Source organism: Arctopsyche grandis, chromosome 3 (genome assembly GCF_051622035.1).
Source record: "Arctopsyche grandis isolate Sample6627 chromosome 3, ASM5162203v2, whole genome shotgun sequence".
In the NCBI taxonomy this organism is placed as follows: Eukaryota; Metazoa; Arthropoda; class Insecta; order Trichoptera; family Hydropsychidae; genus Arctopsyche; species Arctopsyche grandis.
In genome coordinates, this window is record NC_135357.1 from 34,474,432 (window position 1) to 34,490,025 (window position 15,594).

At 36.0% G+C, this 15,594-nt stretch overlaps 1 protein-coding gene across 2 annotated transcripts; it reads right to left on the reverse strand.

Annotated features, from left to right (window-relative positions):
* Positions 1-1,010: 1,010 nt before the first annotated feature.
* On the reverse strand, positions 1,011-11,296 carry LOC143909291 (PHAF1 protein CG7083). Of its 2 annotated transcripts, XM_077427208.1 has the most exons (10): positions 11,126-11,296; positions 9,285-9,367; positions 8,866-8,993; positions 8,632-8,791; positions 7,269-7,367; positions 6,986-7,133; positions 6,678-6,889; positions 6,483-6,607; positions 6,178-6,370; positions 1,011-3,136 (listed from the first exon to the last, which is right to left on the reverse strand). In XM_077427208.1, exons 1-10 carry the CDS (start codon positions 11,187-11,189, stop codon positions 3,020-3,022), a joined length of 1,329 nt encoding a protein of 442 aa, XP_077283334.1. In that variant the 5' UTR covers positions 11,190-11,296; the 3' UTR covers positions 1,011-3,019. The 2 variants fall into 2 exon arrangements, with proteins under 2 accessions (XP_077283334.1, XP_077283335.1); XM_077427209.1 differs by lacking the exon at positions 1,011-3,136 and having other exon boundaries at positions 3,328-6,370.
* Between the last annotated feature and the right edge of the window lie 4,298 nt (positions 11,297-15,594).

Here is a 15,594-nt window from a genome sequence, read left to right on the forward strand (position 1 = left end):
TAAAATTATAATTACAATGTCACAATGTATGAAAAAATCTATTAACTATCCCAAAAAGCTTACATTTAATATAATATAAGACTAATAAGATACATATTTTTTCACACATTATTCAACTCGTGTGCAGTCCGCTTCGCCATTACAAAAAAAAGCACGCAGACAACACACAATATAAATATATATATATAGATATTTTTAATTTATTTACGCATAGAAACTTAAAAACATTTGAAATATTTCATGTATTTGACTCGTGCAGCAAAAACGAACAGTCCGCAGGCCGTCGTCCAACATTACAAACAGACAAAACAACTTGAAGAGCTCCGAATATGAGCTCCAAAAATAACAAAAAAAAAAAATAAAACAAAAATTAAAAACACAGTTTTACAAACTGCAATTGCATTGGACTAATTGGATAAATAAAAAATTTGAACTAATGTATGTATGTAGATTTTTCTTACCTTCAATGTTAATCAATTAATAATATAATAATAATAATAACAAAGTTTGAATTCATTTTCTTAGAAAAATATTCAGTTTAGAAAATCGGCTAAATTATGCGTGTATGTAAGTATGTATGCATGTATAATATATGTAAGTATAATATAATTGAATATTATCAAATACATCAATATTACAACACCGAGATACACATATACACAGCGGATATATATATATATATATATATATATATATATATATATATATATTAATATATGTAACATATATCGTGCAAAACCAATATATTATTCACATTTATCGAATCGAAAGGGGCACGCACACTGTAAATGTGATACTTACTTACCTTACTTGTTTTTTTTTTAATTTTATTTTCTGCACATATTACAGGTGTGCAAACTAAGTAATCAAAAACTACACATAAAATCGGGGATACATTCTCAAAACGATTTAAATATTAGATCTAATGATACGATATACGAGTGAATACGCCAATTGCAGTACATTTTATAACAATATTCATATTATACTGAGTGGGGGGTGAAGGGGGGTAAATGTGAATATAAATTAGTATATGCTAACATGTCCGTATCGCATATATTGAATAGTGATCTGTCCGATTTCTTTTAAGAGTTGGTGAGATCAAAAATATTTTTTTTTCAATAAAAAAAAAACATATTTTCATTTCTAATAAAAAGTATAATAGTAAATTACAATATCCAACTAAACGTAGTAATATTATTATATAAAAACTTATGGATTATCACATTTTTTTTATATCATTTAATAAGTTATTAATTTTTTTTTCATTTATTTATTCCTTACGGACTAATAATAATAATATAATCATAATAATATTTTATAATATTTTGCCTGCCTACAGTGGGGAGAATAATACCATAAGCGAAAGCATAAATACAGAGTAATAATGATAAACGTGTTGATTGATATCAATCGAACACTAAACACTCCCTGGTTCCGCAAACATAGAGCAGGATTTGGTAACTTTTTAATAGTTTTTTTTATTATTTCCTTTATTCATTTAAATCATTTTTGTTGTAAAATCCCCGCCATTGATTTGCGTCACATTAAATCATGATAGATAGGGCGACGGCGGCGGGGACCGTGAGCATTTATTTATCCGAGATTAAAAACAAACAATACAAACTAGCACTTTTAAAACGAGTTTGACCAATCCAAAAAAAAAAATGTCGCCGATCAAAACAATCCCGTTCTAAATCTAAACATATATAATATATATAAATATTAAAATAAAATACTTCTACGTACAAATACGTTTTTTTTTTTTTTGTTTGTTAACTATTTAAGTAGTTTATCCCACTAGAATTACATAGGTTATACCTTCAAGCTCAATTCACACACTCAACTTAAATATTACAATGTTTAAATATGTGTGTATGTATTTTTTAATTTTTATATATGGAAATGTTTTTTTTTTGTTTTCATTTAAATTTTTTCCTAATGGCAGCATAGATACGCTATTTATTTTATCATTACTCTTTTAATATAATGTATATATTTATTATAATACTAATGATGAACTCAGTGGCACAAAAGAAAATGACATAATTCACATCAAAACAATTTATCACGAAAAGTTTGAGGGATGTTTTTTTATTTTACGGATTCTACGCACATACTCTCTGAACACGTTACTTTAAACGACTATATGAACTAACGTTAAGTTACAGAACACATTTAAGATTATTAATTAAGTATTTATTAAGGTAGAGATATGTTGAAGTACGTCAAAAAAAAAAAAAAGAGGGCAGCGAGAGCATCCCAAGTCTCGTCCGAGCTTCCAGAATGTTCCGCCCCTGCAAATGTGAAGATCAGCTTGCAGAATTCAGACGAATAGTAACTAGGGATTCAAGTGTTCAGAGGCGACTAAAACAGTAGCTAAGAAAAATAGAAAGGCTCAAAAACACGAGCATTTTATAATTAACAAAAAAAAAAAACGTTATTTCCAACAACAACGGACACTAAAGTAAAACTGGTCAATTTGGTAATTGGTAGAGATCGCTTTTACATTGTAAAAAAATTCAAATTTTACACCGTTTCAATGATAAATTAAAACTAAGCACATACGGAAAATCCAGCATAATTAACTAAAATATAAAATATAATTAATTAACTAGATGCGACACATAAATCTAAAAATTTATTGCCATTACTATAATAATAAATTAAAAATTCAAATGAATCATTAACATATACATATATATATACTTCAGATCCTTTGTGGTGATTTAAAACAAATAATAATGTGTATGTGTGTGTGTGTTAATCAAGTGTGAAAGCGCAAACGGAGATTTTAATATATATATATATATATATATTGAGGCTTTCAAATGACACGGAGATATTCAGAAGACCGATGACACGGCGCTATGCGATGTAGTGAGTGGTGTGGTGGTGCTGGGTCCGTTTAGAAGTGGTCATCGATCGGCAGAAGAGTCCGTCATTTGGCGGCGGGGGGGCGTAGGCGCGGCGGGGGCGGGGGCGCGAGGGGTGCGGGGGCAGCGCCCGCCGCTCGCTGTCACGCCACGTCTCCGACGGCCCGGCGACAGCCAGCCGCAGCCGGCTCCTCGGCCACCCACTCCGGGACTTCCACGTGGTACAGTGTCACCGACGCTATGTAATTATTCGGCATTACCTGAAAATTGCAACGCCCTTTTAATAATACATGTGTACATATATACAGAGTGGGGATAATTCAGAATTACATGTGACATTAACATTTAATATACATACATATATAGGAAGCAAGACGAAACTAATCAATATGTTGAGAATGGCTGAAGGTCATTTTCTAAGTATTATTTATTTATTCATTTTTTTACATATATACCAGGAAGGCCTTACAGGTAAACCCCAATGCGTCTTCCTGGCCAATTACAAACAATGCAGCATTTTTATAACACAAGTCAATGAATTAACCTTTCCACCGCGTACGACTACTATACATGTCCTAGCGAACATGCCCTCAGCGCGCGAGACACGCATAGATGTCTTGGAAGTTCCAACCTGTATAAGAGCCGTCTATTGTGTTAAAATTTTATAACTTAGATTGAAAATATTACTAAATGTATACTTTACCAAATTCAATAGATGGCAGTAGTCAAAAAAAATAAATATGGGTTGTAAAATTCAAAAAAATATTACAACCTATATTTATAGTCGAAAACGCGATAGCAAAATCAGCAAAAAAGCAGCCGCGTACAGGGCATGTTCGCTAAATTTAGTGACGCGGGCAAAGGGTTAAGAGACACTGAAAACTCGTAATTACAGAGACATCTATGAATTGTACATAAATTTTATTGTACATTAATCATACTCAAATAGTGGTGACATAGTAGGTAGGAAGGTTTTTAGCCAATTTAATCGGGAACCGTTTCAACAATGAAATCAGAAAAATTGACAAACTCTGATAGGAAACGCTCGACCTGGAGTTACAAATATCCAAGTCTGGCCAGCAGCACTACAGATATACTCAGAAAAATTCTTTTCAATCGAGGTCAGCTCATGGGATCGAACGCGGCGCATCTCGGTGCTAGGCAGAAGCTTAACGACCGAGCTATCCTGTTGGCTAATATGCTTCTCAATTGAGCTCAGCACCTTTTCAAGCATTGTCAATACTGGTTTTAGGGGGGGTGCTGGGTCGGGCGGCGCCCTAGGGTACCAAATAAGTTAGGGCGCTGCTCAATGCGCCAAAAGTGCTTTAAAATTTAAAATTAGAGCGCCAAAGGCCCCTCTACTTTATAAATTCTAAACATTTGTACTCAAATTCTATTCATCGGGTGAAGGCGTATTCCCCTTTTGTATTATAATTAACGTTTTCCTGTGGCAGCCACAATTTAAATCTTGTGCTAAATGACGCTGCGAAATCTTCTGTAACATCGCAAACTTTTTACGATATTCTCCAAAGATTGTTTTACACTATTTTCAGCTTCAATATATCGCTGGAAGATTCTAACTGATTACATGCAATTGTATTCCTAAAAAAAATTATTTTAGATTCGAACAGTTAAACGAATATTCAAAAATGTGGGGTTTTTTGTATTTTGTAAACAAGAGACGATTTTCAAATTAAGCTCACCGCGAATTCAAAATCTGAATTTAAAAGCCTTTCTTTCAAATAAAGTTCAAGGTAAAATTAATCCACTCATTGTATTAAATTTTATAAAACAGCATAATTTACAAGAATTATATCCAAACATTTGGGTTGCTATGCTTTTGCTGACACTACCTGAAACTGTAGCAAGGTCCTATGCCCGGAAAAAGGAGGATGGTAATCCATTTTTTATAATTTTTTTCTAAGGGTGTTTAGAAAAAATTGCTCGAGGGCACCATTGGGTGTAAGGCCAGCACTGAGCATTGTCCATCACTTTCATAAGCAGGATCTCTGAATTTCCGCTCGGGTGTTAGCCTTTTACTCTTGGATTGTTCAAATAGCCACAGTATAGTGTGCTGGTAGAGTTATTGCATACCAGTAAAGAAGTCATGAGCCAAATATGCTGCTGTCGAAATCTTGTGTTTATTAAGTAAATTGTGTTTATTTACACAGATCGACCATCTCCTGTTAGAATTTTCCGATTTTTCTAGCTTAATTGTTGTGATGGGTCCAATAAATCGCTATCCTCCCCCGTAGTTTCTCGCAAATTAGAGTTATTAGCATCTCGAATTTGTTGATTCTTATAAAATGCTACCTACATAATGTAGTTCTCGCAAATTTTCTGAGCATCAAAAATTTTTCGAGTGTCCGTAGATGTCTCTATTGTATTCTATGTACTTTTATATATGTAATGAAAAAAAATCGAGAAGAACCAATGGCTCCATGCTATAAGATTTGGCTATTATCCATCTGTCTTAAGTGTATCTTCCAGTTCTTCGGGCACATCACGAGGCGAGACCAGGACAGCCTGGAAAAATTGGTCGTTCTGAGAAGCAGAGGAAGAGGAATATCCTCAACAAGATAGAGTGACCAGGTCACGGCTGCCACTGGGAAAACGCCGCATTACAAGTCAGAAGACAGGAAAGTCACGACCCTCAGACATATAGAAAATAACAGGAAAGAGAGTTGAAATATTCAGATGATATTCTCGCCAAGGTCAGTGAGCATATACTTTCTTCTTCAAATAGCCCTACAGAATCTTCAAATAATCACACGCTGACAAATAGTTGAGGCCAGACAACGGTTCCGAAAGGAGACATGATACATTTCTTCAACGGACTTGCGTGAAATTCTGTGTAGTGTATATCAATCCAGAAGTGCTCTATCCTTTTAGAAATAAACCATTTCAAAGATTATGCGAATAAAAATCACCTGACGTTGAGCAGAGCTCTTCTGAGTTGAATTATCTTCAAAAAAATTACTTTATAGCATAATGCTATACTATATAGTTTGCTTTTCCATTTTCAAATTACTAATTTTTAAATTGTTTCTGCCTCTATATATTTTTTTGATAGTAGCAAGAGATATAGGAAAGGAGAAGCCAATTTTACAGGAATCATTTAAAAGAAAATCAGAAAAATTGATAAGAAACAATCGATCTGAAGTAACAAACCGAAGTCTGGCAAGCAGCGCGACTCAAGTGGGATTCAAACCCGTGACCACTCTGCTCGAAAGCATAATATGCTAAGCACTAGTGCACGCCGCTGGTTATAATGTGTATATAATAAAAACGATTGGCATACTTCGAAGATAATGTCTTGGTAGCCGTAGCAGAAGGTCGATCCGAATGGATTGGTGGTGTTGGTGGACGAGGCTCGGTTCAGCACGACGGGTCTTTCTGCTGGACGAAGAGCGCCTGCGACTTGTTCCCATCGGCTATATGCCGAAACTACTACCGGAGGTGGACTCACGTCAATCAACTTGTCCGATGCGCTTCTGAAGTATTCAAAAATAAGGAAAAAGTTAAATACAGCGTTTTATTATACCAATACATTGCATAGCAAACTTTAAACTGAATCTGTATTTAAGCACAATCGAAGACGTGTACCTTTCAGGCGGAACGGGAAGATGAAACTCGCACCGATGGTACATATTAAAATTATAATGCCCTGGATAGTTGGTATGTAAAACCAACTTCTTCACTTTTTGAGTGCGAGCATCAAATAAAACATCCTACAAAGAGAAAATGGCATTAGTAAAGAGACCGAACGTAAATAGAGTAAGGTAACACCGATCGACTCACTAGTCCTAGAGTAAAGTAATTAAAAAAATAATCGCTCTTGGCCGCATAGTGCCTCCTGCGAGCCTGGGGACTATGAATTCTCATCTTGTCCTCGGCCTTGTAGAAAACCCTCGACGGAGCTCCGAGCGCCCGAGCCACGTCCTGACAGCGTTCACCGAATATGATGCAACGCGTCAGACCCTTCCTGGCCGGTTCTAAGGTGCGAGTCGCTCCTGAAATCGCAAAAGTTCACCAATCAATTATAAATTCCTACATCAACAAGCAAGCTATTCTTATTTTTTCATTCAATCGATTTAACTGATACATACCTTCAGTGTAGAGATGGAGACGAATGCCGGTAGTGCGGTGACGGTCTCGCAACACGTCACAACGACTTAAATAAAGATGACTATAGTAACAGCTCAAAGGTAGCTCGGGAGCGGTCACACCTATCACGGCACCGTCGCTGCTATTAGTCTATGAAAAAATCAATTTTAATTCAATTCCTTCATTGAATCAGTCGATAAGTTCATGCAATACATTCTCATGTTATCTTCAACTGACTGTAAACGTTAATGAGTACAATTGGATTGCTTGTAAGAAATGTTTAACCTGAGAATGGTGGGCTCCATGGTAAATAGTCGTTCTTGATACGACCGGTGAAGCACCGTTGGGAAATTGAAGTGAGCCGAGACCATGAGCGTATCCCGGCTGAAACATATATATATATATATATACATATGAAGATTTAAGTTTAATGAAATACATTGTACAATATTTGACTTGGTTCTAAAAGTTTTTTTCATTATAAATACATGTTCAATTCTTGTCGGTGATTATTCCGCACAAAACGATCTCACAAACGTCACTAAAATCTCGATCATGGAACATCTGGCACCCGAAAACTCCATCCATCGAGAGCCACGCATGCGAACTATCATACTAACGAAATATCGAGTGCCAGATATTCCGTGTTCGCGATTTTCGTGGTAACAAATGTCGTTTGCGTGATCGCAATGTGCGCAATAATCCGTTTAACGCTCAATTCAAAGACTAATTGGACAATGGTTTCAATATTTCCAAAATTATATAAAAAAGTCATATAAAATCGACAAATTGTGAATTTTATAATCATACAAATTTAGCTACTATGAGACGTATTCGTAATCATTGAGAAAATCTTTTTTTTTTTTCAATTTTGGATAAAATTTGAACTTATGACCCCGTCTACTGATAAGAAAAATGCTTAATAAGCTAACTTTAGCTCATATTCGAGTTAACCCTTTGAACGCCGATCGACTTTTGCCAACAAGTCCATGGGCCTAAAAAACGCCGATAGGCGTTGTATTTTAATCATGTACAAAGTAAACAAGAATACTATCCGCTTAGTCTTTTCAGGTAGCATTGAACATGGCTCGTGTAATCCATGTCAACGTTTATAAAGACTGGTTTACACCAGAATTTCTGAATTTATAACCGTAGCAGAATTTCCCGATGGAAATCCCTAACTGCTGAGTATTTTAGATTGTGGCTTGGCGTTTAGATTGTGAGTATTACATTTTAACAACAATGAAGAAGATGGAACTAGTTTTGGAAAAATACATTCATTAATAGACTTATTTTGTTTATTTTATATTGTTGCAAGATATATTAGAGAGTCTAAACACACCTTTACAAAACTTGAAATCCACGGCGGTAGTTATCTAGGGTTTGTTTGGATTAGCTACAATTTTTATACCTGCTTTCTAAATAATTCTAGTTGGAAATGTTGGCGAAATTTTCAACATGGTGGACTTTCAACAGAAAAGACGTCAGCACTCAAAGGGTTAAAGTGATGTACATACATATTTGATTGCAAGTCACTCATTTTTAGAGACAAAAGTACATATCTCAAATAGTAAGCACATACTATTATATTGATGTGATACATTAAAAAAAACATAGACCAAGCCACAGAGTGTTACATTCAATCAACCTCAAATTTGCTGTCTATCGGAAAGTAGAAAGACAATCCTCTAAAGTTGAGAGCAAACATTTGCCTCTCGGAATCATAGAGACCGGGGTGGGTGGCTCCGAACGAATGTTCCACTTGTTCAATGGACGGAGGCACTTCTGGTGAGTTGAACCACGCACCGCTAAAACAGAAACCACACGTATATTTCAAAACAATTCACCACAGAAGAAATTTCACAACTTAAAACCCACATACCAATATTTGAGCTTCACAAGCTTCATATTATAAACTTCTATAATCTTTAACCTCTGCGCCACCGGATCAAATATGAGCCTTATCCCATCCTGGGGCATATTAATGACGATATCTACAGCTAAGGGGTTCTAGAAAAAAAAAACAAACAAAACAATCACCGTTATTATTCCAAATGAAGATCACAATGAACCCTATTGATAGACATAAACTACAGAAATTAACATATTCAATTAAGAAGTACAAACAATCACAATTCATTCGAAACCAGTATATCCAGTTGAAACTAGTTCAATCGATGCATAGATATATATACTTCTATTTATAAAAACACGTACAGAAAAATGTATGTACGTACAAAAGTTTCAGTATTTGACCTTTGAAGAAGCTAACGAAAGTATTCATATGATTAAATGATTTACCACATCGCTATAAAGGACTTGCACTCCGCGTATAACTCCCACTTGAGATTGAATGATCGCCACCGATTGGGAAAAGTGCATGCCTGAAAGAAAAATAAATATTGTTACTTTAGTACTTGATTTTCATTTATTCGTATATTATATATGGTATTTCATTAGAGATCGTTGAACGTTATCGGTCGAATTGGTTACATCGTAAATATTCCGAATTGACATTGGCCAAGATAGTGTGCCGATGTCAACGAATATTAGCCTATCATGTAAATAAACATTGCTTGGGATCGATCCGATGGATTATTATTGTTGAAAGTGTTCGAATCGATAAAAAGTGGTGTGCGGCCTTACACAAGTGTGTGAAATTGGTAATGATTATGATGCAATAATTAATCCTTATTATGACATGGTGCTTTTATTTTAATGTGTTTATTTTATATGATCGTAACTGTGTTATTTGTCACGTTTTTGTATGAACAATTTTTATGTTGGGATTTTTATAAAGTTAACGGTGATTGCGATTTATATATTTATGTGGGTTTTTCATTCCAGATTGAACTTTTTTCATTTCAATTTTCAATTTTTTTGAAAAGGGGTCAATTTGGAATGAAAAACCTGTATATGATTTTAAAAAAATTGTAGAGAATCTTTAACATATGTAAGTTTTCAATGTATTAAAACGAATACTCATTTGGTTAGTGTTTTTTTTTAAAGCAACAAATATGTATGAACGTATTGCTTAAAATTAATTTGAAAAATTTTATATAAATTGTTAAAATACAAAAAAGCCTTTTGTTTTAATTGTTTAATTTTTTATTTTATTTTCCCCACTGAGTTTCTTGTATTATTTTTGCTTCATATTTAATTTCGATTTTTGTTTTCTTATTTGATATTTGCATTTTTTGTATATTTAAATAAATAAATATAAAAATTGAGATTAAGCTGAAATATATTTTGTAAAAAAAAAATAAAACAAATGAATCAAGTCTTAATTGAGAAAAAAATGATATTATAACAACATTTATGTACTTGTATTGAAAAATGTTTCAAATACACATTATCAAGATTTAAGTGTATACTTTAATATAATTTTATTACAGCATATTAAATATGGTACATACATATGTAGCTATAGTCAATTCGTCTACACGGTTTAAATAAAAAATAACTAATTATTTTCTAAAATAAAAAATCAAATTTGCATCCGACTATTTATACATATATTTACCACGGTCGCGTTAAAGTAATTAATAAAAATAAAATAACTCGATGGTTTTTCGATATATGGACAGATTTTCTTTGTCTTTAAGTTCAACGCCTGAATCCGACGAAATAAACATCTCTCCACAATTGAGACAACAACAGATTACACTGTAATTAGACTGAAAAATGAACGATAAAACATTGAAAATTTACTCAAACCAGAGATAATAGTAAAAAAATAACAAATTAATTCGAAAAAATAAACATTCGAAAAAACAAAAGAAACGCGAAAAAAATAAAACAAAATAGTGCGTATATCGGCGATAAACACGACTAGTGAGTGCCAGCCACTTGTAAACAGAAGAGCGAGGGCGAGGGGCTGTGCGGGGTGGGGGGGAGGGGGCGGGCGGGCGGTGCGACCGCCACGCCACGGGGGCGCGGGGGCGCAGGGGCGCAGGGGCGCAGGCCCTCGTCCGCCGAGTTCGCGGCGAGCGTGTGTGTGGTGGGTGTGTGTGTGTGGTGTGTGGTGTGTGGTGTGTGGTGTGTGTGCGCGCAAAACAAAGGGCGGCGGCGCGGGAGTCGGGGGGCGCGAGGGGCGGGGGCGCAGGGGCCGGGGGCGCGGCGGGCGGCGGGCGAGTACAGACCGAGGACAAACTCCCAGTGTTCTGTGCCGAGCGAGCGCTCCGGCACCAGCTCCAGCTCCAACATGTCGTCCCTTTGTGCTGCGGCTGTCAGCGGCTGTCATTAAAACAGCTGATCACAGCCACACATCCACACCCACACCCACACCCACATCTACACTCTCATCCCCTCTCACTTATTATTCACGCACACAACAGCGCGCGCGCAACAACTCTAGCATGGGTGCATTCGCTACAATTTGCGCAAATTATTTTACCGAATGCGACGTCGTACTACGTAATTGTTCAATATTGCGCGACCCTGAATTATTTTCGTAGCTTTTAAATGCGACGATTAATTGATTCTTCCTCATATACCCGCTCTTCCGGTTGCGCTCCCACTCCATGACAAAAAGATGCATGTGTTTGGGAGCATCTGGCATTGTAGGCTTTAACCTGGCACATGGTAATTGGACTATTCGTCACATTGCGGTGGTCACAAAGACAATTTTTGCCATGAAAATCGCGAATACACAATATTTGGCACTCAAGTTCTCGTTAGTATGATGGACTTTTCAGTAAAAGTCTGAATTCTCGACAGGACGGAGACCGCTAGGTCGGAAAGTAGGCTCAGTCGACCCGACTATAGTTTATGGCAGGCTACGAAAGTGATATAAGAATTAAATAACAAAAAAAGCGATGCTTCTGCAGTCCAAACGAGAATTTTGAAAGATTTTTAATTGGAAACGAGCAGTACACGATTGAAATTGACGAAAGGAAGTTACATACATATGTGCCAGGGTTCGTTGATTACTGGTAACAAAGTCACTAAAATCTCTAACGGAATATCTGGCAGCCGAAAAGTCGGTAAAAGTCTGAATTCTCGACAGGACGGAGACCGCTAGGTCGGAAAGGAGGCTCGGTCGACCCGTTCCTTCCTGTGATTGGCTACTCTTTGCGATTCCAATAGTATTGCCGTGCCCTGAATTATGTAACTCAACTTTTACCCGATGAAATACTCCCGACATAAACTGCCCGATTCGAATATAATTTCGGACGGTTGGGCAGCGTACGGAAATATACTCCACATATTGCGAATGGAATATACACACATTCGTTTGTGGTTCAACACAAATGCATCTAAATATGAATCAAAACGGGTACGCGTAGTGCCAAATTGACGCTTCATCTTTCTTCTTACACGCATCCACATATTTTCTACAATTTGCGTATGTATTTTTCACTATCATTTGGATCCACGAAATTATCCTGGTGAACCACTTTTACCGGAATTCGGAATATTTCCGTAAGCTTCCCAACCGTCCGAAATTATATGCGAACCTGGCAGTATGTGTCGGAGTATTTCATTAGGTAAAAGTCGAGTTAATTCAGGGCACGGCAATACTATTGGCATCACAAAGAGTAGCCAATCACAGGAAGGAACGGGTTGACTGAGCCTCTTTTCCGACCTAGCAGTCTCCGTCCTGTCGAGAATTCAGACTTTTACCGATTTTTCGGCTGCCAGATATTCCGTTATAGAGATTTTAGTGACTTTGTGAACAGTTATCACCGAACCCTGGTACATATGTATGTAACTTCCTTTCGTCAATTTCAATCGTGTACTGCTCGTTTCCAATTAACAATCTTTCAAAATTCTCGTTTGGGCTGCAGAAGCATCGCTTTTTTTGTTATTTAATTCTTATATCACTTTCGTAGCCTGCCATAAACTATAGTCGATCCGATTAGAGTGAGACTTACGAAAACCAAGCCTCTGTCGCATTCGTGCAGTGTGTTGTAATAAGTAAAGAGCGGCGCAACATTACGCTGAAACGGGTTAACCTTTTATTTGCTTTCTAGAGAGCAAAACAAAGGTTTAAAAAAAACCCTTTTAATTCGAGCTAGCGCATCCTAGGGCCGCTCAGTATTAATAAGTAGAGATACGCGCGACCGTGCTAACCATTGTCAATTTCAATTGCCAACCTTTTTTTTTGCTCTTTAGCTTTGTAGTTTGCCCTTTTTCCTAGAAAATAGCACGGTCGCGATGCGCTATAGTAATAAGGTCCACTTTACGGCACAATCTCTGAGTTGATGAAGACTCAAAAAATGAACTCGTATCAGGAGAACTTTCGTATGCTCCACCCATGAATGTCAAGCATATACACATACTTGTCCCGGTAATTAAATTATTACACACATTGCCATCGCCTTAAAGACAACTTTTGCCATGAAAATCGCGAATACGAAATATTTGGCACTCGAGATCTCGTTAGCCTCGTTAGTATAATAGTTAACGTTAGTATGATGGACTTTTCGGCTGCCAGATGTTCCATTATAGAGATTTTAGTGACTTTTGGGTGAGCGCTTTGTGGGCAATAATCACCGAACCACTTGTCCCATATTATGTTCTAATGGTACGAGTTCATCTTTCGAGTCTCCATCAATTCAGAATTTGTGCCGTAAGATGGACCTTATTACTAAGCTACAGCGCGACCTGCGCACCATTGTTCATTTTTATCCACCAAATTTGTTTTTAAAGTTTTTAAATCCACCAAAATCCATATAAAATAAAAGTATTATTTAAAAGATTTAGTATCTAACTCCCATTCGTAGATATCATACCAGCATATCTTTATCCCAAATATCGATAGATAAATTTTAAAAATATATATTTCTATGGTTTAAAACTTCACTTTTTTTCCAAGGATCGACAATATTCCAAAATATTCAAAAAATATTTCAAATCCTCAGATATCACAAAATGCATTTTTTTTCTCGGATAAATACTTCTCAAATTGAAAGAAGCTGTGTTACAATTTTCAATTTGATTGTTAGAAAGGTTTAGGGGTTATGTTTAATTTATAAAACCTAGTGTTTTTACCGCTACTTAAATTTAAAAATACGCGGACTCTCATAGTTTTCAGAATATTCGGGCGGTCCTTGATTTACTATTAATGAGTCAACGGTAATTTTCTTTAATATTTATTTTTATTCGATCAAAAGTGATCAAATAATAGCAAAATACTTACCTTAACTACATCAAGTAAAATAAATTAGAATGGAAGAATTCAACACCTTCATTGGTTTTGTTTTACTTACCAAACAATTTGCTATTTTTTGTGCTGAAATTTTAAGAAAAATATGTCGCTCTAATAAAAATTCAAATCCAAAGTTGCCTCTTTGATTTCAAATCGAAATTGTATAGGTAAATACGTCATATATTTTTCCTTGGTCACTCTAATCTAAGGTGACTATTTTTTCTAAATTGAAAACCGGGATATTTAATCAAAAAAAAAAAATCTAAATACTTTGATTATTATTAACTAACATAAAGAATTCATTTTCTTGAATGCTCTTATAAAATTCTACACAACTGGTTAAAATTATTCTTATCGATTAGCAAACATTTTAAAACATTCAATATTGAGTTTTATCACTGGACCACATATTGTTCATCGAAGAAAAAAGTCCTTCGGCAGATGCATATGTTCCTGGTAAATAAAGGCAATATTTGACTAATTTGTCAATATTTTTGTAGTGTGTATCATTTTCGCTGAAGGCTTTGTATATTTAAATTCTAACTACTTACCCGGACAGATACTCAAAAGCACCAGTACTGTAATGGTAATTTTTTTATAAATTACTGATTGGATTGGTGTGCAATCCTCTAATTGAACTTCAATGTTCCCAGCAAACTCAGATACCGAGATTCTCCTCACCTGAGGCACGTACTAATTTAATGGTTTCGTCCCCTGTCGCCAGGGGCATCAAGCACCTCAATCGGATTTCTATTGGTTTGGATTTGTTCAATCTAAAATATACTGATCTGGTTGAGGGATTGTTTAGTTTGGGATCGTAGCATGTTATGTTTTTATATTTGTTTTATAATTTTCTTTTGTGTAGCCATAGTGAAGACTTGGAGCTAATCTATAAAGTCACTATGACGAAATTGTATAAAAATAAATAAAACAGTACGAATGGTCACCTTACTTTAACCGAAATGACCGAGCGATCTCAATCGCTTGAAACGACAACTACAAACCTAGCTTTCTCGATTTTTCGAGCGCCAATAATATGTATTGAACATATGTGGGTATCAATTATTTTTTCTAATCACAGTATAAACTGCTAAAAGAGCAAATACAATTCTAAGCATTCGTACTACACTCCTGAGCTTAGTTGGACGCATGCGCATTCGTCTTCAAATCGGCGAACAACGACCGCGTTCCCTTCGAAGCTTGCAAGGCGCTTTCGGCGACCCAACGCTAGATGACCATATTGAAACGCTCTTCGATTGTAGCATTCGAATGTCGCAGCTGATGCGGAAACGCAGTCGCAGAAGAGCGCGCGCTAGCAGCTGCCGTTGTTTTGACGGACAAACGACAAGCGACCAACGCGTCGCAAAACGCGTAAACATTTCGGCGAACACAACTGTGACGCCGTTTAATGTTTTCGCCATCAAAACACGCCAAATGACGTCACCGATCAAAACAAAT